The sequence below is a fragment of the Ceratosolen solmsi genome, unplaced genomic scaffold, assembly GCF_000503995.2.
Source record: "Ceratosolen solmsi marchali unplaced genomic scaffold, CerSol_1.0 scaffold41, whole genome shotgun sequence".
NCBI lineage: Eukaryota > Metazoa > Arthropoda > Insecta > Hymenoptera > Agaonidae > Ceratosolen > Ceratosolen solmsi.
The window spans coordinates 4699785-4726713 of NW_011948424.1; the positions used below are offsets into that span (position 1 = coordinate 4699785).

A 26929-nucleotide genomic window follows, 5' to 3' on the forward strand; every position below is an offset into this window, starting at 1 on the left:
ACAGAATTTAAACCGTTAAGAATTAATTTCATTTAAATTTATGAAAATTTACCACACATATTTAAAAATTGTACTAAATTCCCATACTAAATAGAGTAATTAAAAGACTGTTTTACAGTTTTACAAAACAATTTAATGACCAATAAAAATATGTCACTTAATAGAAAGAATTATTGATAAAATCAATTGTACAGTAGAAATACGAGATAGTTTTTTAATTGACAAAATATCGAGTGTTCGGATATTGTTGTTTTAGTCTTGATTGTTGTATGGAATGAGGACAATACAATGAAACACACATTTGCAGAGTTAAAATTTATCTATTTTTTTTTATGTTACATTACGATTCTGATATTTGAATGATACACTGTATACGCAGGAATTTTTTAGTTTCTCATTTTGAGGATATGAATTTTATTTGCATTATGAATTGAACAAATAACGCACGAATAAAATGTAAAACACAAATGTATGCACTTTACTAAAAATATACATATTTACAAATATTTTAATAGTTGCTAACGTTCTGCTAGTTTCCTTTTTTATTGTTTTATTTTTACAAATACCTCGACGCATACACGCACTGTTAAATTCAGCACTTGAACTTCTTCAATATATAGATTACAAAAAGTATACGTTCTATGTTACCATATTTTGCAAACTCTTGTTTTCATTAAAATACACTATATATTTAGTAAACTAATTGCAATTAAAAAAAAAAATCTTCTCGTAAATGATTATGTTATTTAAACAGGTTTTACGGCTACTAATTTTTGAAAATGAAGAATATGATATTAACACTAATTATGAATTAAAAATAAAACAATAGACATATAATTTTATTATCATGGTAATAACTATTATATCTCAATAATTTATAATTCAAAGATTCAATTGGAATTGTAATTCATTGCTATCAAAATATAAGAGGAGCTTTAAATACTTTTAATTAAAATACGGCGATGAATTGGTTTAAAAATAAAAATATCTTTAAACGAAGTCTTAAATAAAATGTGTAGTTTAATTTTATATATTGAGTTCTCTAAGAAAGATTTGAATAGACAAAATAAAATCACTAATATTAAAGCTATCGCATTTAACAATATTGCTTTGATTTTTACATTTTATGATTTTATATTTCATAACGACGCCTTTATCAAATGTATTATTTTTTATTATTTACAAGCTTTTTATCTTTTCTATAATAGAATAGCGATTTACAACACCTCTGAATGCGTTTATCCATTAAATAAGGATATATTTACACGAAAAACTGCTTACATTATCCAGTTTATCGCATAAAACGAAATTTGAAACTATTATATTAACAAACATTAGAAATATTATAATTATAATAAATATTTTTATAATGTATTTCGAATTAATATTAAATGGACATTATTAAATGTTTAAGGTTTTAAAGTCATAAACTACACTGGAATAAACAATAGTCGATAATTCACGTTCTTTATTGCGGTTTGAACAGAATATGAACAGAAAAGTATGTCAACACATTAAGTTTATAATTATCTTTTTTTTTTTATTTTATCTAGTTTAAATTTTCGTGCTTTTATGAATAATCCAATTTGAGAACAGCCAGCTCATCAATTTATTTAAAAGAAAAAAAAATCGATTTCACAAAAGTTATATTGTCATGGCCAACACTTTATTTGTTTATTAGATTAATTTATTCGTTTTCATTCAAATTTCCAAAACATCCAATAAACCAAAAATTAAAACAAAAGTTATTACAATGTGAACATTGTTTGTTTCATCGTTTCAATTAAATCAAATGTCTGACGAAATCGCCAAGATATCATTGCCAGTAGTAAGAAATAAATTATTTCAATTTCGACTTAACATCATTTTAGTTAATTATAAAAATCTGAATAATGCATCGAGGAATACTGTATAATACTCACGCTTGATAATTCTAGCTCTTGTATCAAGTATGATTTTTTATTTTTCTTCTAAAATTAACATTGCTATTATATAAGCGTCATTTTTTACAATGTTTATAATATACGTAACTGTAACTACACATTCTTAATATATTTGCATCAAAATTTTTTTTCCTAAATAACATTTTTCATCTTTTAAAAGTTTTCTTTAACTAAATAATGCATCTAAACTTGTAAAGTACTAAAATTCATAAAATTTGTATTAACGAATAAGAATTTAATTTCAGAATAATGTTTTTTTTTTATATTTATATAGGTTTTGTTTGTTTGTTTTTTTGTTTTTTGTTTTTATTGTCAAAGTAACTTTTGCCTTTTAAAGATATTTTTCATATTACTCTTATAATAAATGAATATTATTGAATAAAATGAGTTAAAAGAATTGTATAAATACATTGTAGGGATTTTCGTATTCGTTAAACAACAATTTCCGTTACTTTTTAAATTGTACAAATAATTGATGATGTTATAAAGTAATAATTTATTACACGAATGATGTAATAAAATATTCATACACTTTTACATATACTTTTGGATGAAATATTAATAAATTTTTTCAATAATTTCAAGTAAATTTTTATATAAATATTTCCCTGAATTATAACACTGTATTTTTAAATTATTCTCTTACGTAGTAATTGTAGTCTTTGACACTATAAAAATCAATTAAAAATCAATAATAATAATAATTAAACCAAACTAAGAGTTTATAACTAATAAGAGGAAAAGAGCGAGATCAAAAGTTGAAAAATAAAGAATGTAATGCCGATTGATTTCATCATAAGATTTAGTATTTTACTTAAAATCAATGTAAATGAAAAAATACTTAATATTATATAGTACAATACACACATACACACACGCGCGCGCACACACAGAGAGAGAGAGAGAGAGAGAGAGAGACAGACAGACAGGCACACACACGCGCGCACACACGCGCGCACACACACGCACACACACGTGTATGTATGTATATTCACGTATACCGGTCAAATTTTTACGTGCTACGAAATTGAATAACAATCATAACGCTAAACTGATTAGATAATGTGTAAACACTGTCTTGCAATTAAATATCATCCAGTGGCTCGCTGGCGCAGGCATTTAATCAGCGGCCACAAGGAAGCAATTAGTAGAAGACGGACCATCAGCAAGTCTAATCCAACTCGTGCATAAATGAATTATTTCAAGCTTTTGTGATCTTCTGTGTATCTCTGTTGCATCCTTGCCTACATTAGAGATAACTTGGTTGCTTTTCCTAGCACAGCCAATAACTCAGCACAAGAGTATTTAACTTCTGTACGTAACGATGTATATATACATATATATATATATATATACACACACACACACACACACACACACACACACACACACACACATATATATATATATATATATATATATATATGCATGCGATAATAAATATGGTCTTATTAGAAAATAACACAAAAAAAAAAACGAAGGATATGCATAAATTTCCAACAAATTTCACCTTCGAAGCTCACTTTATCCTGGATTCCAGAATAGCCGATAAATATTAACGCGTCGACCAGTTTATGGATTTGATAGGGAGGTGAGTAAGGAAGAGGTGGACGATAATGGTCACGTGCATACGTCTAAACAAATGCGTTGCATGCCTGGGAACGAGAGGACAAGATTACAAGGATGTACGACACGAAGTGCACGCAAGCCACGGGTTTGATGGCTCAGACCCAGGGTAAGCAAGCGTAGGGCGCACAGCTTTCGTAGCTGTGCACGAAGGGTAGAGAGTGTCTGCCTCTGTGTCAGCGATGCTTTGGTAGAGGCTCGACCTGGGAGCCTCGACGGAGCGGCTGTTGACTGGACAGGCCGACATTCGAGGTGCGCGGGCTCATCGAGTGCTGCTGGTGCTGCTGTACCAGATGATGCTTGGGTTGATCGTTGCCCGTCGCCACGTACGAGAATAAGCACAGTACGGAGTAGCAGATTTGATCCGCCTGGAAATATCGTTCACTCCATTGGCAAAGTTTGCTTCACCTTCTTTTTTAATGATTATTGCGCGCCCGATTATGCATCACCCGGCGATGAAGAATCTATACGAAGTATTGTTTCGTATTTATTTCAATTTACGATTTTCAGGATTTTCAACACGCATGACGATTTTATCTACGCGTCTTTACTCACGATTTATTATTATCCGAACCAACAGTTGAGATTATTGAACGCCGATACCTTGTGTACGAGTTAATAATGTCCTTGCAAATTTAAGAATAAGAACCGATCTAATCTTATGTTTGAACGAACAAAATAAATAATTCTAATCGACGATTAGCTTAATTTTACGAATCAATAATATCAAACAAGATGCTTGGCGTTAATTATACGAATTTTCTTTATCATTACAATTATCTTACAATAACCGCTTGATGATGCGAAAATAAACCGAAGTCCTGTGCATGATATTAGACTAAACATGTTGTATAGAAATCTAACATACACTACAAAACGCTATTTAAAAAAAAAAAAGGTTTGTTCTGTAAACATGTAGGAAACGCAAAACGCAAGCCATGAAATACGAAAAAACGATGGAAATAAAAATGTATAATGACAGAGAGAGAGAGAGAGAGAGAGAGAGAGAGAGAGAGAGAGAGAGAGAGAGAGAGAGAGACTTACACTGCGCGACGGGGCAAAAGTAAAGGATAGGATTAGTGTGACGTCATGCAGTACTTTTGCTATCGGACCGTTCTACAAGGTGAGTGTCCACTGAGAGTTGCATGGTTAATGCGACCGAGAAGATTCTGTGCATGCAATGAACTGCTTCGCTGGCCTGTTTCGTGCGACAAAAATCAAAGTGTTGTTTTCCTTTGGACTTTGGACTGTGTTACTCGTCAAGTCGAACTTTAATCGACACAATTTTAAGGATAAATACTAGTGTATATTGATTGTAGGATGTTGTGCCAACAACAAACAACAACAAATGTTATTCATTACTACTTTAAACGTAATACTTGAACAAATAAGAAAATAAAAAATTAAAAAAAAATAAATAAATAAATAATAAATAGTAATGAAAGAAAAGATTGCTTACTTACCATTTGAGACTTATATTTACGTTGAATTATTTGTCTAGACTTAGGATCTGAAAGAAGAGTAAAAAAAGAACGGTTAAATTTTTCTCGTATTTCCCGTGAAAATTCAAACGTAATTTTTGCAACATCACGCGTAGCGTCAGCTTTTGTAGCAATTCAGCAAGTATTTTTAATATTCTTTATTATTTCTTTCTTCTACTTTTTTTTCTAATCCGAATTTTCATTTCTATAATATTTTTTTGAATTGCAGAGTCATGCCAAAGAAAAATTAACTTCACTTTCATACGCTCATTACGAACTACAAATTAGCTCCGATTTACCAATACAAAACTTGTGCAAAACTCACTGAATTCTTCCAAAACGAAGATCGTACCCTTCTGAGTAAAGCACTTGCGGATATGCTCGAGTCTTACAAAAAACTGAAAAGAATATTGACAATAATTAGTCGTATGGGGGAATAGCAAGCTTTCTACGCCCAGTTACCAATTACTCTTAAGCGGTACGTGCAAATACACACGCAAACTACAACGTAATAAATATATCTATAAATTCGTGGGCTCGTTACGCGTGCGTGTAGGCCGCGCCCCGATAAAGCGATATTTCATACCACTAGACAAAGGATCGGCCATTAGATTTAAGGTGTCGGTTAATTTCACACTGTAGCTCATCCAACTAAAGCTCATATTGAAAGCTTATTGGGCCACGCTCACGTGGTGCATTCACAAACAAACATTGAACAAACACTTAGCAAGCGCCATGCCAACCAACTCCTTGACATGCCATCACCTTTCAACTGATATTAAACAACTGCATTCTCCGCATGGCTCGCATTGTCCAAATAAAAATAAAAAATTAAAACAAAACAAAACAATAAAAAACAATCCATTGACAAATATTTTATTGCAGCCCACGTGCTTATTAACATAAGTATACTCTTTTCCTCATATGCCTCGCAAATCTTGGGCCAACGAGTGCCAAAAGGAACTATTAAAATCACATTAAAAACAAGCCGTATGAGCGATATGTATCCAAAACCAAGTTGTTTCTTATTTGGACACTTATTACTTGCACGAGCTCGCAATGACATCCCGCCTGCCAGGATCAAAGGCTTCTTCTCTGCTTAAATATCTTCCCACGATGCATGCAGGAACGTGCAGCGAGGAAGGAACAGTCGCGCAAGACCGATTGGAGTCGGGTCAATTGTCCCAATCGGACTGTCGTGAATGGATAGGATGTCGTCGGCATCGTTAATGAGATGCCGAATTATAGCGAATTATTGGCAAGACGGGGTGACGGGGTATTTTGCAATTACAACAAAAACAGGACGCGAAATTTGCGAAGCAACTTCAGACGAGCAGGCAACTCTGGAGATGGCCTAATTCATCTTACAATGTGGTGTCGATCGTGTTTTTAGCTAACCGTGTGTAGACGCATCAGTGGCTATCAATGTGCAACCGTAACAAGTTCATCCAATCGAGAATTTGCGATTATGCAAGGAGTTGGGGTTGGGTTAGTGATTAGGGTTTACTATGGGGTTAGGGGGTGGATAGTGGGTGAAGTGAGAGAGAGAGAGAGCGAAAGGGGGGGGGGGGGGGGGGGGCGAAAGGGGGGGGGGGGAGGGGGGAATCAATTAGCGGTGCATCAGGTGCTGGATATCGAATGCAGCATTCGAAAATGAATAATAATTGGATAATTGAATATTTGGGATTGAGGAAGAATTGTCGTGTGTGAGAAGCAATGACTCCTTCGCTTCATCGTGATTTTTGTGCAGTGATAAGCACAAGTGCAATGCCCTTTTAATTATTGTAGTTATTTGTCGGGAATTTTAATAACTGCCTTATCCTCTTTGTTACTCAATGCCTTTTTTTGTAAATATTTTAGCTCAACTAGAACTATATGCTTAAATTACTTTTTCCTAACATAAAAACGAAAGCTTTTCGACTAAATCAAATACCAATAAGATTGTATTAATACAAAATAAGTATATCTAAATAAACATTATATTTTCCAAATATAAAATAAGTCTGTGTGTGACTTTTTTTTTTTTTTTTTTTTTTTTTTTTTTAATAATGTTTTTTTTCTATTTTAATATGTCCTTCATTCTTTGAAATACGTATTCCATTTTTTTTTTTTTTTGATTTTTCGAAACCAAACAATAATTCATTCAATGTTTTTCATTAAAAGCGCTAAGTAACTAAGTAGCAGGAATCGAAAGCATTTGCTGTCTCATGCATATTCATTTCTTCTATGTATTTTGGATTTCAATGGGCGTATTAAGAATTTGAAGCGGTTATGAGTATAGTCGACATCAATAATTAATATTGATCATTATGGTGAGTATCGTGAACTGTCCTTGGTATAAATTTTGTAATAATTTTATCGTTCATATGTAAAGACTAATGTATTTTAATTATTCTGAAATTCATACATTTTAATATAACATACCATTCTGCAGGGTAAAAATAATACTCATAAAGTGGTTTATATAGCAAGCTTCATAGTGTGAAATGTAAAGATTATATTGGTATTGTTAAAGCCAACTGTCGACAAACTATGCGCACATATTATTACAATCCCGTAGGATATAAACAGTAAATTATTATCCATTAATAATTTCATTGAAAAACGCCAATTCGGTTGTTTCTTCGATTGTTAATATGTACTTGATAGGTGTGTACAGTAGAAGAGAATGAAAACAAAGAGACAGATTGAGGAAAAGAAAGAAGGGAAGAAAGAAAAAGATTTGAAAAAATAAAAAACTTAGCCTAATATAAAACGAGAGTGATTTTCTATTCATATATACGTAATGATGGTCCAGATAATTAGTGTATGAAGCGCTAAAAATAATTGATATTAAACTCTATAGCTACATTATTTGTATTCTAGCATTTTAAAAATAATAATAATAATGATGATGATGATGATGATGATTATGATGATTATGATGATGATTATGATGATGATTATGATGATGATGACGATGATGATGATGATGATGGTGGTGGTGGTGGTGGTGGTGGTGGTGGTGGTGGTGGTGGTGGTGGTGGTGGTGGTGGTGGGGCAGAGGTCAGAAAAAAAGTTGCATTAATCATCTACAGTCGCATTTAGAAATACGCTAGAGTTATATAATAAAAGAAAGAGCAAATAAAACGAATGCTAGTTAACTTATGTTTTATTATCAGATTTATATAAAGTATAGATTTAAGCTTAGAGCGACCAAAAGATACTTTATACTTTTATTTAATTTTTTTTTATGCACGTAAGTACAGCCTTTCTAACAAGTCACTTTGCCTCCTCCAATACCAGCCATATTTAAACACTTTCCTCTCGTGAATTTTTTTTTCTCTTTTTTTTTCCCCCGAATACGTGCACTACTTTTTAAGCCGATTATTTAATGTGGCTGGGATGTTGCTGATATGAGAGTTGGCTAAACGACAAATTGAATATAACATTTATATTACAACTAACACAAATCATTATATGGTACGATAAATACAATTATGTGGACAGAACAGATCAACTAATTTCGATGCAATTTTTCGGTCTATGTATAGTAATATAAAAATACTGACGTATATATAATAAATAACTAACATTATATAGACGTGTGAAACATGTTTCAAAGAAGAACAAAAAAAGCCAATCCATTTTATTAGGAATATGTTTTCGTTTCGTGTAATAACAATGTAATATTCTATTTTTTTTTATTAATATCAAGTGTATACTATAAAATGCAAAATAAAACTATGCATGTTAATTGTTATTATTTATTAATTACAGATGTAGACAAAATAAGTATCTTTTACATTTTTGTTTTGTGTTTGTTTTTTCTTTTTAATAATTATTAAATTCCCTTTGAATATAAGTTTGTTCGAGCGCCAATAAATATTGAAAGAAAAGCAATTATTTAATCTTCGAGAAACACTTCTTTGTCTATGCCTGTTTGTGAGTAAAGGAAAATCGATTGTTGTTAATAAATTGAGTTTTAGATTTTACTATATTTAAATCTATTTCAAATTTTCCTAATTTATACTTAAATATAATAATTGTTCAAAACTGTAATTACATATGCTATAATTGGACTATGTGCATTGAAATTTCTCTAAATCACGATTTTCATTTCTCAAGTAAATTTCAAAAGCAAACGTTAGTTCACTATGTGTCTGTGTATACGTGTGTTTGTGTATATCCATATGTATGTGTGTAAATAAAATTTACATACACACAAACGTATGTAAGTAAATAAACGATAGAAAAAAGAAAAAAAAACAGTTTTAAATAAAGAACAGAAGCACTTCCGAAATAAGTACAATACTAATAAATTACATGATTATTAGTATTATAGAATAAATTAATAATAAACGTTCATTAATAACGTCGACAAAATCAATAAATACAAATAAAAATTTTTAATTAAATTATGTTGTTGTGATTATATAATCAATGTAATAACTAACAACCATAGTAATAGTTTTCTGTACTTAGAAAAGTAATACAAAGGTATATAATAGCGTGTGTCAATTAAAAAAAGTAGATTTTTAATAGTACCTCGAAATCCTGCTTGCCCATACACAGCCAAGGGCAAATGATCCGACGCACGGACGGGTCAAGAAAACAGAAAAAAGAAGATTTCAAATTAAATCCACCAACCAGTTAGTAATCACGATAAAGAAACGGCTCAATAATATACCATATTTTACATTAAAACAAGAACATAAGATAGGAATAAACAGAAAGAGAGGGAGGAGAGAAAGAAAATATATAGATAGATAGAGATAGATAGATAGATAGATAGATAGATAGAGAGAGAGAGAGAGAGAGAGAGAGAGAGAGAGAGAGAGAGAGAGAGAGAGAGATCGACAGATTTAAATGGTAGGATCAAAAGAAAGAATTGAAGGCAACAAAAATATTGATAAAAAGAAATAAATACGTGGCAAGATTCTGTTGTATAAACTTTTAATAGTTTTAATTTTCATTGTGTTTAATTTTATTGCTATTGCTAATATCGAAAAAATGGTTTTTAAATACAGGACTACGGATTCTAACAATTAATTATCGATTATTAAAAATAATTATTTCAGTGGCTTTTAATAATCGATAACCGATTAAATTCACTGTAAATCTTATAAAAGATTATTCGAAAGGTTTAATTTTTTTTTCCTTATACAACTATTACAAAAATTGATCATCTTACGTGAAAAAATGCCAAATATAGAATCCGATCCACTGTGATTTGTATCTTTATGGATAAATAACTTTCATATTACATAGAAGAAAATCGCGAGTTTTGCTCGAATTAAAGCGCGAATAGCAATTACGTTGGTTATTTATTCATTGTTCAAGGACCATCTCAAAAGTTCCCCAAGCCAAGAGAAAAGCCTATTGACCAAACATATACTCATTTTTTATAGAAAAAATTAATTTTTATCTTCGTTTCTAGGGTGCATATTAAAAAAAAAGTGAATGTTTTCGTGTTGCATAAGGTGTTAGTGAGCTGTGTTATCAATAATTTTCCTGATATCAATTTAAGATACAAATTTATGTATTTATCATAAAATTCACGATAATGTTTAGCTTTATTAGATAATGTCTAGCTAATAAACTTTCCTCGTATATGACCATGATAAAAAGAAATTTATCGCATCCAGCATTCAATATATAAGATTTCAGAATACAGACATTATATTCATGTGTATTACAGTATATTTAAAAATGAATTATCGTGTATAAAATAAATATATATAATGATATGTAAAACAATAGTAATGAGAAAAAGAGATAGATTATTAGAAAATAGAAAAACAGGAGCGAAAAAATTATAAATTCCAATCATCGATAGTATATAAAAATTAGTGCCTGAGGACTTTTCGTCATTCTAAAATTGATTTCTGAAAAATTGATTTAAAAATACACTGAATTATAAAGAAATGTATCGCCTTTATATAAATACATCACGTTGTATAATGAATAAAACACGTCCTTCAAGATATCTGCATACATACATACATACATACGTACATACATACATACATACATACATACGTACATACATACATACGTATATATATACGTAAGTATATATCTTGTAATGTATGTCGATTCGGTATATCTATATACATGAATATGTATGAAAATTCGATTAATGTGATGCACAATGTATATAATAATATATTATAATGTAAAATATATAAAACAGATAAAAGTGACTGTAGCTGCACATCGAGCTCCATGCATAAAGACATTGAAAAATGCTCAAAAAACGGAATGTAATCAATAAAAAAAATCGGTGTTTAATGTTGTTACCGAGGTCAAAAAGGAGAAATTAATTTAAAAAAAAAAAAAAAAACAAAAAAAGAAATAGGATCTTAATATGCATGGAAAAAAGACTTTTCGAAGTATTTACTATTGTCATTAGCAAATTGATTTTATTCGACTTGATCTTTGTTAAAATGTCATATAATTTCAATAGGAACGACTACTGTTAAATTGATTTATTCTGAGCAACGAAGACTATTATTATTATTATTCAATCCGAATACAATGATATCGTTTTTACTTTGTTAGTCTGACAATCGATAAGTAAAGAAACTTAGTTCTGAATATTTCATGAATAATGTTAGATTATAATAATATTATATAATAATATTTATATTATATAAAGCATAAGAGAAAATAAAGATATCTAAACTCTAATAAGTTTCTATTATCAAAGTTTAACAAAATTAAAAATATGTAACAATTTTTAATTGCCATCACTCGATAATACACAAAAATTTATAACGATTTGCAGACTTATATCAATGTAATTTATTCGACAATAATATAAAATAGGATAATCTAAATTGTCTTCGATGTAAAAAAAAGTTTTAAACCTCAATAGTATTATCTTTAATCATAAAGTTAAGATTTAAGAAAATGACAATGAATTTTAATATTACAAATTATTCATGCTTCGTCGAGTGAAATTTGACTTGGTTATAATGATATTTGACAATGATGTAATGTTAAACAAAATATCTAATAATATTCGGGTGCTGACTTACTAAGCCATATAAATATTTTATAAATCGTGTGCTTTGAGTACATTTAATAATTTATTATTCCTTCCAAAGAATCTAGATGTCTAATTTAAAGACAAATATCGTTGTGTTTTAGTTCTCGTTAATACACTTCGAAGAGTCATTACATAAAACTGATATAAAGTACGTACATATACATAATTAAGCAGTTCATGGTGGTTAGCGATGGAAGATAATATTGAGTGGTCCTTGCATCAATGCAATTAAAACGAAAGAAAAATATAGAGCAAAAATTCGATAATTAAAGTAATAAACGTGGAACGAAATATTAAAGAAGAAGTTTTGAAAAATGAATGTAAATTATATTCATAATTAAAAAGAGAATAATTAGACTTATTCTTGTCCCAAAAGCTTTTATTTTATATATTAATGTATTCCTAAATACACACACACACACACATATATATATATATATATACATATATATATATATATACATGTAAAAATCACATACAAAAATATTGTTTTACACAAAAATTCTCATAAATGTATTATATAGTATTCTATTTAAGAAAATTCTCTTTCCTAAGTATGCACCAACTTAAGGTATACGCTTATTATATTATATATATATATATATATATATATATATATATATATATATATAATATAATAAGCGTATACCTTAAGTTGGTGCATACTTAGGAAAGAGAATTTTCTAAAAAGTTAAAAACTATAGCGGTAAAGCTGAATTTCCTCATTGCATACGCATAAAAATAAAACAAATTGTGAATAAGGTTTTGAGAAAATATTTCAAAATTCGCCATAAAGAGTATAAAAAGAAAATGATATATTTGTAAATAATAGATTGATTAGTAGTAAATTAATAAATTGTTGTGATACAATCATAACATATTAGAATACAAATCTATCATTTCTTAATAAAAATTAATAAATTAATAAGACTAAAATTAAAAAATATATTAAATTAAACTGCTGATTGGAGAACTAAATCATTAATAAATCCCAATTAATTACGTAGCTTAACTGGCGTTTTAACATAAAATAGATATATAAAATAAAAGTATAAAATAAAATATATATATATGTAATAAAATGCAGGGAAACACCATTACGACGGTAAACGATTATTATGTAAAATAGGTAAATATAAGATAAATATAAAAAGAGAAAGAGATACACAAGAAATTATTTTGAGCAATTGTTCTAGACTTGGGCAGCTTAAATTATTTGAAAAAAAAACACTCGTTCGTGATGAACCTATACTTGTAATTGATAAAACGATATTTTTTAATTATAATATTATATATTATAATATTAAAGAGCATAAATATACATAAATATGTAGGTTAGTTGACTGAAGATATAAAAAGTGATAGAGAATTCTTAATAATTTGTACAAATATCCGTTGGTACTATGGTTGTGATTTTTATATTCAAGGCAATAGTTTTGTTAAGTTTTTGTTTTTTAATATAGAAAAAAATAAAAAATGATTTGATGTGTAATTGATAAGATGTAACTGTACAATTCTCTATGAGCAAATCTTATAATAACGTAATGAAAATTAATACCGTATATATAAGTTGAACCGGAAAAGCTGCCTGCAGTCGTAACGAAAATATGAAAAAGTTGTGGTAGATAAAAGATAGTCGAGACATAACATTACAGGATTCAAGAATCATGTCAAGTAGGATTTTATTAAAATTATGGTAAAAATAATTATATATATATATATATATATATATATATATATATATATAGGGATATAGGTAAATACAGATAGTTAGATTGCGAGAGAGAGAAAGAGAGAGAGAGAGAGAGAGAGAGAGAGAGAGAGAGAGAGAGAGAGAGAGAGCCAGACAGACAGACAGAAACATTAGATAGATTCATAGGTAAAAAAATCGATAAATAAATAGATAAATAGATAGTTAGATAGATAAGTATATGTATACATATACATACATACATACATACATACATACATACATACATACATAAATACATACGTATATGCATGTATGTCTGTGCGTGTGCACATAGTATAAAAGAAAAGAGTCGGCGAACATTACCTTGCTATTGGCAAAAAGAAGGCCGATACCCTCCATGCAGACCTGCAGGATGCCACCTTGATTAGTGACCATATCTTGGACAGGAAACTCACCACCGAGCTCGACGTCCATGTTAGCTCCTCGACCGCGAGCTGCAGCCTTCTCCATCGCGTCTTTTATACAGTAATACAGATCTTTGCACTGCAATTAACAGACATTGGATTTTCTCGTCAACGTTTTCTGCCCCTTAAATCATCGAATAACGCTCTCCCTCCTCGCGTCCCCATCCTGCCATCGCGCGCTCTTTCACGTCGTTTCGCTTAATTTTTGCATCTTTCGTTTTATTGACTGAGAATGCTTGATTTACTATTTCGAGCATTATGTGTACTCTTATGGTGTGAAAGCGATGTTAGTAAATAAATCATTAATCATCATTACAAAAATTATTATTTCACGCTACTTGGCAAATATGGTCTCGCTTAATATTTCCAACAATTTGATAATATGATAATCGAACGACAATGACGATAACTGATTAAAAGATGCACAAAATCGCTCGTTGGGGCTTATTTGGTTAATGAATTATTCGGGCACTCGCGCATCGAAGCTTCAATTAGGTGAAAAGTTTGAAAAGCCAAGAGGGCTTTTCCGACCGTTGGCTCACCTTCTTAGTGTAGTACTTGTGCAGCTGAGTTTGTCCACCGTTCCTCCTCCACAAGCAGAGCACCTTCGTCTGGGGACTATAGGTCATGTTGACGAGACGCTCGTACCACCAGCGCTCGACGATGACCCCGTTTACCGAGCGCAGCACCAGCCCGTCGTGACGCACCTCCAGGAAGCGCAGATCGCCATCGGCGTTCGAGCCCGAGTGCACCGTGAACGACTGGCGGTGCATCTGCCGCGAGGTCAGAGGTTTCAAGTCGATGTCGTTGCCGTGCTAGAGAAGAGAGCGATCGCCAAGTGTCATTGTCATTGCCAAGTGTCATTTTCATCGGGAGAAGGCTCTGAAAGCCCATGATTTTAGGCAATTTAGTCGATCGAGACAAGGCGGGCTTCATGATCCCTTTGATTCATTAGCGAACTTGGCCTCGTGATCATTCTAGCAATCTTTGCCCGTGATTAGAGATACATAGAGATAGATCGAGAGATAGATCGAGAGATAGATAGACAGAGAGAGAGAGAGAGAGAGAGAGAGAGAAACAATCGAATGTTGGCCAGCACGATATATCTTATCGTATTAAATCATCATAATTATGCAGACACATGTTTTTAGAATTTATCGAGCCTGAATCTGAGACGAACGAGCACATCCATCAGCGCAAAGTGAAAATGTCAATGTTAAGTAGCAATGTAAATGGTAAGAAAAGCGCAAAGCTTTGAATTACGAAACTTACGAGATCTTTTATTTGATCGAGAAGTTGATTGAGCTCTTGGCTATAAATAAGGCCAATATGGCTTTTCCCCAGTAGGCGTCGAACTTTCTGCCTCACGTCCTTCTTCTCCACGTTCAGCATCACCAGTATCGCGGTAAGATTATGCAGCAAAGTGCAAAGGAGCCTGTCCTCGTCGTGCTCCAATCTTCGCCGCTCGCTCTCACTCAGGCCTTTGTACCTATAAAAGTTATCGTTACGCTGTCACAGTTACTCTCGCATTATCGCGGGAGTCAGGGGAGTTTCGGCAGGATGCGGGTAAGGACTCAGTTGCCTCGTAAATAAAGAAAAAGGCAATCCACCTACCAAGGGGCTAAAGAAAATGAATGGGACTTGCAATTGCTGGCGCACACGTGGCGTTTTAGAGTAAAAAAATTGAGCAAACCTCTCCATCATCTCGCCGGGACCCTGATCCATCCCGATCATGTCGCGCTCTTGCGATACAGCGTCGAGGAAGGCGTCCTCCCAAAACTGCATATGATCCCAGAGGGACGATCTCTCCTTTCCGAGGAGGCCCTCGAATAGATAAGTCCTCGCTGTCTCGGGACTCGGGCTCGTCGTCGACGGTATAAAGACATTGCCCGCGGCACCGAACTTGTCCGACCAAACGCTCACCGTCCGCTGCTTCGCTTGTTGTCGCGGGAACTACGGTCGATTATAAAGTGACCATTAGCTGGTCGCCAGGACGCGACGAGAGAGTTGTAGTGAGTGCCGTGAGGCGAGGTACTTACGCTGCTTTGCTCGACCTCGCTGTCCGAGACGGTGCTGCGAAAGGACGCCTGGTGCGTTTGACGAAAGACGGGATTCGTGGTGATGCTGCCGCCGTCGGTCGATAAGGCCTCGTTGCTCTCCCCGACGTTCCCGCTCCTCGACTTTGTTCATTATGCAACATACATTTATAGCGATAGTGATAGCAATAAGGAATGGGGCGGTGTGGTAGTGATCGTCGTGTCGCACGACCATTACCCCGGCATCTACCCTTGCTGTTGTCGGTGTTGTTGTCGTCGTCGTCGTCGTCGTCGTCGTCGTCGTCGTCGTCGTCGTTGTTATTGTCGTTATCATTATTTGTATATATTGTTATTGTTATCATTATTGTTTGTTATAATTATTTGTATTATTATTGTTATTATTATTATTGTTGTCGTTGTTGTTGTTGTTGTTGTTGTTGTTATTGTTGTTATAACTATTGTTATTGAAAGTCGGTCGAGCGGACGTATACTAAGGAATCGATTAGGAGCAACGCGATGCTACGCACAAGTTATATTGGAGTTTCAAGTGGCATTTACGAATACATTGATGGCCGCGTACGTTGTAATTAGTCGTTAGCATATGAATAGTGAGCGTACCTCGGTATCAAATGGTGTTAATTTACTAAGGAATTTCTTATTTTTTCGAATAAACATGTCGAAGAACATGTCGGTCGTGGACTGATTATCGTCGCCGCTGGTTTGCGAAAGCGGACGATCTAACCGAACTTGCGGTGGCTCTTGCAAATGAGACGTTTGTCGTGACGTTTCGTATGCGGGGTGATTCGGTGACTGAGGAAACGTGAGATTCTCTCTACTGCCAAATGGACTGGACGCCTGTTTGTGAATATATGTTTCTATGTAGGCAGTTTCCATCACGAACATTCACAGCACATAACGACTATATGCAGCACATTGCAGGCAACATTTCTTTCTTGTTTTTTGTTTGTTTTTGTTGTTGTTTGTTTCTTAATTTTTATTTATTTAGTTTCTTTTTCTTTCTTTCTTTCTTTCTTTTTTTCATGCAGTAACGATAGCAAGCGATCGATCAAAGTGTCGCGATACACGTCGTGATTCAAGAATATGTTCGTTTCAGTTAAAAAAGTTTGCGTATTGAGAGTTTTGAATTGTTCGAACTGTAAAGGTGCGCAGCTCGACGAGTGTGCGTCACTTTCAGTGATTGCTTTCGTGAGGAGAGCAATCGATGTTCGGCGTGCCGAGGGGAGGATACAAGCGAGCGTTGATCATGCAATGACTATGGTAATTAATAACGTCAATGAAGGACAATTGGAGAAAGCGAGGGCGCCCATACCTGTGACATGAGCGAACCGTCGAAACCACTTTCCGATAGGTCTTTGCTCCAATAATGCGTATGAGCTATTTCCATCATCTGGAATACAGAGGCCATACCCCCCAGACCGAAATTGCCATATGTGTGCGCTAAGCCGTGCACCACCGCTTGAAGGCACTTTAACATTCCTTTGTAGACGGGTTTCGTGATGCACTGAATCGCAGGTGGGTAATAAAGAAGTTTACGTTAGTTTGCTCTGTGCGTCAAGAGTGTGTTGATGAGTATATGTGTCCGTTAGAACGTACCACATCGTCGATATGGTCGTCGGGACTGATTTTTCTGTTCAAACCCTTGTTCAACTTCGTCACCATAAAGTCGCGATAGCTCTCGTCCTCCATCAGCTTCTTCAGTCTGTTTAGTTTAAGCCAGCCGACGCCCTCTCCCGCCATCACTTGATTAATGAGCTGCGAAAAAATTAGAGGCACCGTGTATGTTATTACATCTCGTTACGAAACGATTTTAATGAAACGCTCGAATCGATCTAATCGTTACTTCGGTCAGGGTCGACTGATTATCCGTATTTGTGTTCGTCCTTTCGGCATTCTGCTGCCTTCTCAGCTCTTCCTGTGTATTCCTCGACGATGAGTGCTTTATTAGTGACGTCTCCTCGATGAGATTCGATCTGCCTGCATTGTGAAAAAGTAAAGTTAGACGCGGTTTGATCGATCGATTAAATAATTCATTAAAAGATATTTTGGATGGCCCATCAAAAGTGCGCAATCGTATGTTTATTTACCTCTGGGGAAGGATCCGAATATTTGAGATATCTCTTTGGATTTTTGCGTCTGCGAAAGAATGTTGATATTTCGACTGGAGTTATTTTTATTTCCTGTAAATAACGACAAATTATACAAACATTAAACACGCAATCGCACGCGCACATTTACATATTACGAACGAGCATTCACGTTTGTGCGTAAAAGACGAGATAACAAAAATATATAAATAAACAATAGAATCGTGTATATCGTAGTTTCGATTTGTTTGTAAACTAAAAGCCCCGAAATACGTGAAATAAGCTATTTTCGCGATCTACGATACGCGCGATGAATTTACGTTCTATAAGACTCTCACCACTTTATGCAAATTAGATGGATCGAGACTTAGTAGAAGAACGAAGACCGACCGTGTCACGAAAATGAAACAGCTTCGCCCGAAATACGAAGGCAATCCGCACGTAAGAGCCTCGATCAATGCTAATCGCACGAGTCGACGAGACCACACCGAAGATTGTCATTCGATAATCAATTCCCCGTGCGCATGCACGTCACGCAGAACCTACCGAAGAAGCCGCTGAACATACTGCTCGTCTGCTCGGCAATCCCATTGAGGTCGTTGCTGATGTTGCTGAAGAAGTCACGGCCGATCTCCCGCCTCCCGGTGCGCGCATCCGGGTTCGCGATCTGCAGCCCCGAGTCCTTGCGCTGCAACAGGCATGGCGGCGAGTGTGGAGGCGACTGCTGAGAATCTCCGAGTCCCTGCGTCAGTCCAGGTCATTGTTAGCATACGTTTGGCCAAACGATAATAACAGAATTTGTGCACGAGGACGATTATTCGCAGAGTTGAACGAATGTTCATCCTTTGTTTTCATTGGGCAAATAAGAATTTGAGACTCGGGACTTTAGAGCCTAGGTTCTCACACTCGTTGATAATGAGAAATTTATTGGCAAATGTTGTGTATCATTTTTGCAATGGGTGGGATTACGCCTCGTTACTGGCAAAGATTTACGATAAATTGGGGAAGAGGATATTTTTTACCTTTAGTAGGCCCTTCTTCGCAGCAACTTCCTTAGCGCTCTTAGTTAGATCTCCTAATGTGCTTTTACCGACGTACGTCAGGTCTTCCAGAGTGTTCTTACTGACTCCCGCTGCAGTTTTACTCGCCTCGATGGCGGTCTTCGACACCTCCTGCACCGACTTGCTAGCTTCGCCCATGGCCTTCTTCGTCTGTTGCGTCAACTGTGATATTAATTATGAGCGGTCAAGCACGCGTTCGACAATTTGATAAATACTAAAGAGAATTTAATGGAGAAACTGACTTGCTCAAGAGGTGCAAAGAGACTGTCCTCTCCTGCTTCCGAAATTTTTTCTTTCGCTTGATGCTTGAGCTGCGTTGCATTTTAAAAGAATTTATTAAACACATGCTTGACAAAATGGCAAAGTACACTCGAGATGCCAAATTAAATAAAAGTTAAAAATTACAATAAGATATTGATCTATGCTGTTGATAATGTTGATAATGTTATGTGCGTCAGGCTTGTCAGGCCTAACATGGCAAAGTGCTGAATTGACGGATAAATTAAACGATCCATAGAATCATCCATAAATCGTACGATATTTTAATATTGATTAACGAATTATTGTTCAAGACGGTGTTTAAATACGGATAATTACTAGGCTTTTCTGCACTTTGAATACGATAAATAATTTTTAGTATGTAAGCTAGAGTCAAGTTACAAAAGGCAGCAAAGCATAAATTTATGGGAAAATTAAAGAAATCAATCATAAATATAACCGAAAAATATAAAGATTTTCGAGGTTGTAAACTAGCACGTGTGCTCTCAATAAATATTTATGCTAATTGAAATAAATTTATATTCAAACATCCCCATACAACTTGTAATTTACATGAAAATGCGATAGTTAGCTTTCGATTTATTTTGTACAATAACTGAATGTTCGGAATAAACTAAAAAGGTTTACCATTTACGATACCATTCATTTATAATAGATAAGAAATAAAATTTAATACTAAAATTTATTAAATGTTAATCTAATTCATTCAGACTCGAAATAAAAATAGAAATTTAAATCAGAAACTTTTTGTTAATATTTGAGCTAAATCTAACCAAATAATCAATAACTTATTGTTTGAATAATATCATTACTATACATTTTAATATAATTCTATATAATAATGGGAAAATTATAGATTTTGTGCATAAATTTAGCAATTTTATTACATTTTGCATTATTTGAAGAGTTTTCGTTCATGTTTAATAGACTTACATTTGCCCGATCAATTTACAGAAAGTAATTCATAAATAACTTGAAGTAAATAAATTTATTGCCTTTAAATTCAGTAATAACGCATAATCATAAAATGATTGTAAAGTTAAATTGCATAATTATTTTAACGTATTGCGTACATGTATAACAATTTAATGTGAATAATTATTTTGCGTGCGCACGCGCGTGTTTGTGCGTATTATAGTTTTTGCATGGAACTTTGGCTAACAATAATCACAGAAATATATATTTTTTCTTAAAATTTATTTCAAAGTCTATCTGTTATTTTTACTCGGTATATTTTTTTCAATGATTTAGAATTCAGATTCATTTACCTATATATATATATATATATATATATATATATATTATAAATGTATCAACGCAAATAAAAATTATTTTTAATTATATGTGCATGTTTTATTTCATCGACAGTTCGCTAATAAAAAAATGTCTTATTCCAAAGCAACATGTTAGGATAATTTTATTAGATATAGTTTTATTAATGTTATATGTTCAAAAGTAAAATAACTGAATAAGATTAAAGTATGCAAGTTTTTAGGTACACGATTTAGACGATTATAAAAAGGATCAACTTCCTTTATCTATAATTATTATATTTAGGAAAATATTTTACTAATAATAAATATGAGTTTACTGATAATCGCGTTGAAAGGTATAAATAATCGCCCGTTACAATACATTGATGTAACATGAATTGTCACAGAATATAATGTTTAAATATTTATTCAGCGCCATTGTATTATTTCGTACTGCGTAATAATAGAGAAGAATGAAACGAAGAGAGAGCGAGAGAAAGAGAGAGAGAGAGAGAGAGAGAGAGGCATTTGTGTAAAATAAGCTGCTGGAAGAGTGAATCTATGGAGGTGAGAATTGTAAAGTGTGCAGGTGGGAAGCTTATTTGAAAACTGTGAGATAGTCTCGCAAAAAATATAATAATCCCGTCCGGTCGATGATAATCCAAACATATTTGGAGTCAATTTGAGAAAGAATGATGGAGTGGGGCAGGAGTGTCTGGGGGGAGGCAAGGAAGTGTCACTCTCCCAGGTGTATCCAGGGCCACTGCGACCGCCTCGTTCGCACCTTATCCATGTGGGCGAGAATGCCGTCCTGGCTGCTCTGCCTCGTGGTCTCGCGGACGAGGTCCTTGGCCTGGCTGGCGATCTGCTCGAATAGCGAGCCCTGGGAACCCTGCCTGGGTACGCTGCCGCCGCTGTTCTGCCGGGGGACGGGCGGCGAGTGCTGGCCCAAACCCGTGGAGCCTTGCCTCGGCAGTAAGGGACTCGCCGCCGAGCCGAAGCTCCCGGTTCGCGCCAGGACGTTACCGACGCTCGGCTGCCGCTGAAGGCAACTCGGGTTTATAGGCGGAACCTATGCAACAATAGTTTCGATCGTACTTGCTGGGAATACACACGACGTCAGCCCCGTGCTAGCCACAAATTTGTCACTTTAGCTGGAGAAGGACGCAAAAGGTGGCCAGAGCGGGGCTACTTCGCCACCGGGTCGTACGTTGAGAAAAAACCTATGTTAGATGATTGTTCTCTTAATTGACAAAATGTATTGGTTTATTTGGCTCAATAGCCTGGTGCCATGGCAGCGGACTATCTTGCGCTAAGATTTCGATGCTTTTTCTCATGGCGTTTCGACCTATATCACAATTTATTTGCAATGCGTGCAGAAATGCCCAAATTACTTGCAAGAGACAATATTATAGATAAGAAGTATTTTTCATAAACGACACATAAATAGTACACTAGTGATTTCTATTGTTTTCATAGACACTTAATATTTTACAAAATGTTGTTTTGTTTATCGTATGGCTGTAGATATTAAAGAAATGCAAGAGAATGGGTTCGCTTAACAATCGTATCGATGCCACATGCAAGAAAAATTCAAGCAAAGTATGAGGGAGAAAAAAATTGAGTATGTAAAATGCATGAATATAATGACTTTAGGCGATTGCTAAATTATACGGGGATAGAAAAGGAAAGGTTGGTGTTTCTTTTTCTTTTTTATTTACTATAATCCCTAATCGATGCTATGTATACGTGCCAAAGCATTCGGTCGATGCTCATTTATATTCTAATGATTAACAAGCTTCTACAAACGTAAATTATTCGGGTAAATTAATGCTCCCAAAATAATAAAAGGAGTTTAAATATGTACGTTTTTTTTTTTCATTTGCTTTTTCGATTATGAATTTTATGCTTTTGGTACTTTGTAATGTCTTATTTAAAGTTTATGCTTATTCGCTTATTCGCCTTAACGTTTTTGTAACGCTTTCTTATAATTTCTAGTCAAAATCGCTTTCGTCGAAAATTCAGTTTATTTAAAAGCACTGAAGAGTATCTCTAAATATAACAATTTGTATTCCATTTAAATGAAGTTTCTGCGCGAACTTCTGGTTAGACGATTCTAAAGTATTCTACATGAATTTATAAATTGTCTTATTAGTTAAAGCATTATTAGAGAATAAATAATAATAGTTACCAATAACGAGTGTAATAGGTAAATATGTAATAGGTCATAATTGTTACATTTGTGATGCAGATAAGCTATAAGGAAAGTAGCATTCACCAAGCAAAAAGTAAGAGAGTGGAAAGGAAAGAAAATGAATTATTCTTGATTATATACCCACCAGTTAAATTTGAGCGGTCAAGTTAAAAGTGAGACAAATTATTATATTATTCTTCCAATTATGTAAATACCGGCAATGAATCTTTTAACATCACTGTTTTTTTTCTTTTTTTTTAAGTCGCGCGTGAACGATTAAATATATTACTTTTTTTTTTTAATATTCTCAGATTATTTCTTATGACAATGATGAAGTTTGTATGAAATTTTAAAATCTGTCTAACGTCAAAACTGAAGCAAGTAAAAACAATGTCATTCGATCAACTTTATGAAATGATAGGCAATCTAAACGAATGAATTTGTAACATGAAAATTGACAAGCTATTATTGTTACTATTACTATTACTATTATTACTATTATTATTATTATTACTATTACTATTACTATTACTATTACTATTATTATTACTATTATTATTATTATTACTATTACTATTACTATTACTATTACTATTACTATTACTATTACTATTACTATTACTATTACTATTATTATTATTATTATTATTATTATTATTATTATTATCATCATCGTAAATAAAGAATTATTGTAAAAAAAGATTATAATTTCCGTTAATATAACATGTACAAGTCATTATAAATATCTTTACTTAATGAAATTAGCCCTGATTCATTTATTTGGAAAATAAATAGCTATACTGGTGTAAACGATTGAAATTTCTCAAAAATAAGAAATTACCGAGAGTTTTTGAAGAAATCAATAAGATTTGAAATATCTTCTTGGATAACGGAGGTTGCCAATTCAAATGCTAATCCGAACATTCATCGAATTCTAGCAACGTTTACTTTATTCTTTTCTGATGAAAATTCTTAAATGTAAGGTTGTAATTGAGATTGGTATGTAATTGGAAATGCGGTTTGTTACGGCGTTCGATAAAAAATCGCCCTCAACTAATTTCATCATTAATCAGAGAGAGAGAGAGAGAGAGAGAGAGAGAGAGAGAGAGAGAAAGAGAGTTAGTGAGGGAGAGTAAGAGATACACAGTTATAGAGGTAGCTACAGAGAGAGAGAGAGAGAGAGAGAGAGAGAGAGAGAGAGTGTATAGACGAATAGGGAAAGAGGGTCGAGAGACATATAGGCGAGAGGTAGATAGAGATGCGCTTATTGGCTTTCTCGCTGACTCACTGGAGTGATCGATCGAGAGAAGCGCGAAGTCCGATGAGAGGCTGATATTGGTTCCGTTTCAACGCCAAGGGAGGAGTTGAGCGAGCTGAGGCCAATCCCGACCTGGCCTATAGAACTGTTATGTGCGCTGAGGATCGTGCGGGGTGTCGTCGTCGTCGAGGCGGAGTCTGACTCGAAACTACCGCCCTCCGTCTTATCCTAGGGGATTGCATCAACATCAACATCATCATCGTCGTCGTCAACAATCACAACCACCACAAAAACAACCATAAAAAACAACAAAAACAACAAAAACAACAACAATAATAATAAGAACAATATCATCATCAACAAGAACGCCATCGTCGTCGTCGGGTTCGTCATTACTATCCTTTTCCTCTTTCTCCTCCTCTCCCTCCTCCTCATCATCGCTAGCATTATTTATTATCTTATTTACGTTTTATCTTCATCTGCTCGGCTCGTCCGGCAATCCATCTTCTATTATCTCATTTTCGCTTTATGCCTTTATCTTGCTTGTTTTAATTTCATTGCTATCGCGACCACTCACTTGCACTTTTTCTTGCCCCTCTATTTCTCAGAACGACTAATCGCATTGAGCTGCGATCGCCTAACACGCATTTAGAGTAATATTCAGAAATGGGGAAAGATAAAGAGTTGGAGACAAGAGACAAGAGAATTATACGGCTTCTCTCGGCATTAGTAGATAGTGCGGAGAAAGTCCGGATTTATCGTCATACGATAATTAATATTAAAATTATTACTAACTCGTAATAATCTAAAGTGGCCGATGCAATAGACAATCCACATAGGAGCGCGTATTAAGCACTCGCGTCTGCAGGCTTTGTGAAAGTTTAATTGACAGCTGTTTACAGTAATCCTTTTGGTCACATACCGTATTATGCGACAACTATCGAAACCAATTCAAATTTCTTTTATTTTTTAAGTACTTTTACATCATCGATTGGTTATTATAACATAAAATGAGCGTAAAATTTAAGAAAATGTTCATCACGACTATTTAACGAAGCAATTATGTATGTGACAATGGTTGTGCCATGAGATGTTTTTTTCTGAATATTTGAAAACTTCTTTCTGGCCACTTGTACATACGAAGATTTTCCAACCAGTCAATTATTTCCAAAGCTCACTCGAGACTTATTTATACTTATTTACACGTTTAATTCAGTGGCGACACAAAGGCTTTAAGAGAAGATTCGAGAAAGTAATATACCGTTCAATCGTTAATTTCAATCAATCAAATAAATGAGAAATAAAATGAGCTGAAGTTCTGACAGAGGAACAGTACGTATATGCTGAGCGCTTGCATAGACGTATGAAGATGAGAGAGGGTGAGAGAGGCTGAGTTAGAGTGAGAGTGAGAAATAGAACACGGTGAAAAGGTGCAAGACAAGTGTGTGCTATATATATATATATATATATATATTTATATATATAAGGGCGCGTCGTAGTCGATGAGCGGCAATGGTTGTTCAAGCTTCTGATGGATTTCGAACACAATGAGTACGATAATGGCGTACTTGTGCGTGAGAAAGTATAGGGTGGAGGGACTGAAGTATGTGTGCGGTAGTATCGTGGGAAGGGGCGGGAAGGGGCCGAGGGGAGTGGCACAGTGGCGCAAGCCACTCGGCACTGAGAGTGATAAACCGCTGCTCGAGATTCGAAAGCTCGGCGGACCAACAATACTCACGTTGTCGCTCTTAGTCGTCTGGGAACTCTCGGCGAGCTTGGCCGCGAGCTCGATCTCCGAGTCCCGGTTGAAGCTCGGACTGCTGAGGTCGCTGTGGCTGGACGACGTGCTCGGAGGACTCTCGGCTCGCGTCTGCGACTCCTCTTCCACTCCCGGGTACTGCAGCGAGCTCGGAGGCTTGTAGATGCTGCGGACGTCGATCGACAATGACATCTGCGGCGGATGCGTCACTTTGGGCGAGAAACAAACAAGGAGCTGCGTTAGTCGAGTCGGATAGGTATCTCTACTCTCTTGGCTACCTGACCCTTCAAGGCTACATACACATTTGCCCCACTTTCAACGAGGACTTACAACCGACATTATATTATCCCCCACAGCTTTAATCTCGTATCGTTCGGAAACGATAGAGTATACGCGAATTTACCCGAATATTTACCGATTGTCCTATATCCCGTCCGTCTTTGTTCGTGCCTATGAATTATTAGACGAGTCCTTTCGTCATTATAGGTGAATTCCCTCGGGAAAACATTAACGTTAGATATGAAAATCAATTTATCACGGCCGAATTGAATTATTGTTCTGTTAAGGCTCACGCTCGTTAAACCGACGGACGAAGCGAAAAATAATATCACTTTTATACGTAACTCTTAACAATGTTCTCTATTTAATTAATAAACGCTCTCTATTTAATTAAGAACCGTTGATACGACGGTAGAGCGTCGGAGAAGATGCGATGCAATAATTAAGTCGATATTGTAGGAAACG

General features: G+C 34.3%; 1 protein-coding gene across 1 annotated transcript in view; it reads right to left on the reverse strand.

Annotated features, from left to right (window-relative positions):
• Positions 1-3438: 3438 nt before the first annotated feature.
• Positions 3439-26929, reverse strand: part of Rab3-GEF (Rab3 GDP-GTP exchange factor) — a 37882-nt gene continuing 14391 nt past the window's right edge. The window contains exons 11-30 of the mRNA XM_011500041.1: positions 26165-26394; positions 24457-24654; positions 21759-22046; positions 19685-19753; positions 19404-19604; positions 18928-19123; positions 18382-18474; positions 18138-18271; positions 17891-18049; positions 17607-17798; positions 16895-17131; positions 16280-16420; positions 15934-16193; positions 15513-15729; positions 14783-15055; positions 14140-14319; positions 9578-9586; positions 5376-5448; positions 5033-5079; positions 3439-3937 (exon numbers count right to left, since the gene is read on the reverse strand). Of these exons, the coding sequence (XP_011498343.1) occupies positions 3746-3937; positions 5033-5079; positions 5376-5448; positions 9578-9586; positions 14140-14319; positions 14783-15055; positions 15513-15729; positions 15934-16193; positions 16280-16420; positions 16895-17131; positions 17607-17798; positions 17891-18049; positions 18138-18271; positions 18382-18474; positions 18928-19123; positions 19404-19604; positions 19685-19753; positions 21759-22046; positions 24457-24654; positions 26165-26394 (3389 nt within the window). The 3' untranslated portion in view covers positions 3439-3745. The remainder of the gene's footprint in view (positions 3938-5032; positions 5080-5375; positions 5449-9577; positions 9587-14139; positions 14320-14782; positions 15056-15512; positions 15730-15933; positions 16194-16279; positions 16421-16894; positions 17132-17606; positions 17799-17890; positions 18050-18137; positions 18272-18381; positions 18475-18927; positions 19124-19403; positions 19605-19684; positions 19754-21758; positions 22047-24456; positions 24655-26164; positions 26395-26929) is intronic.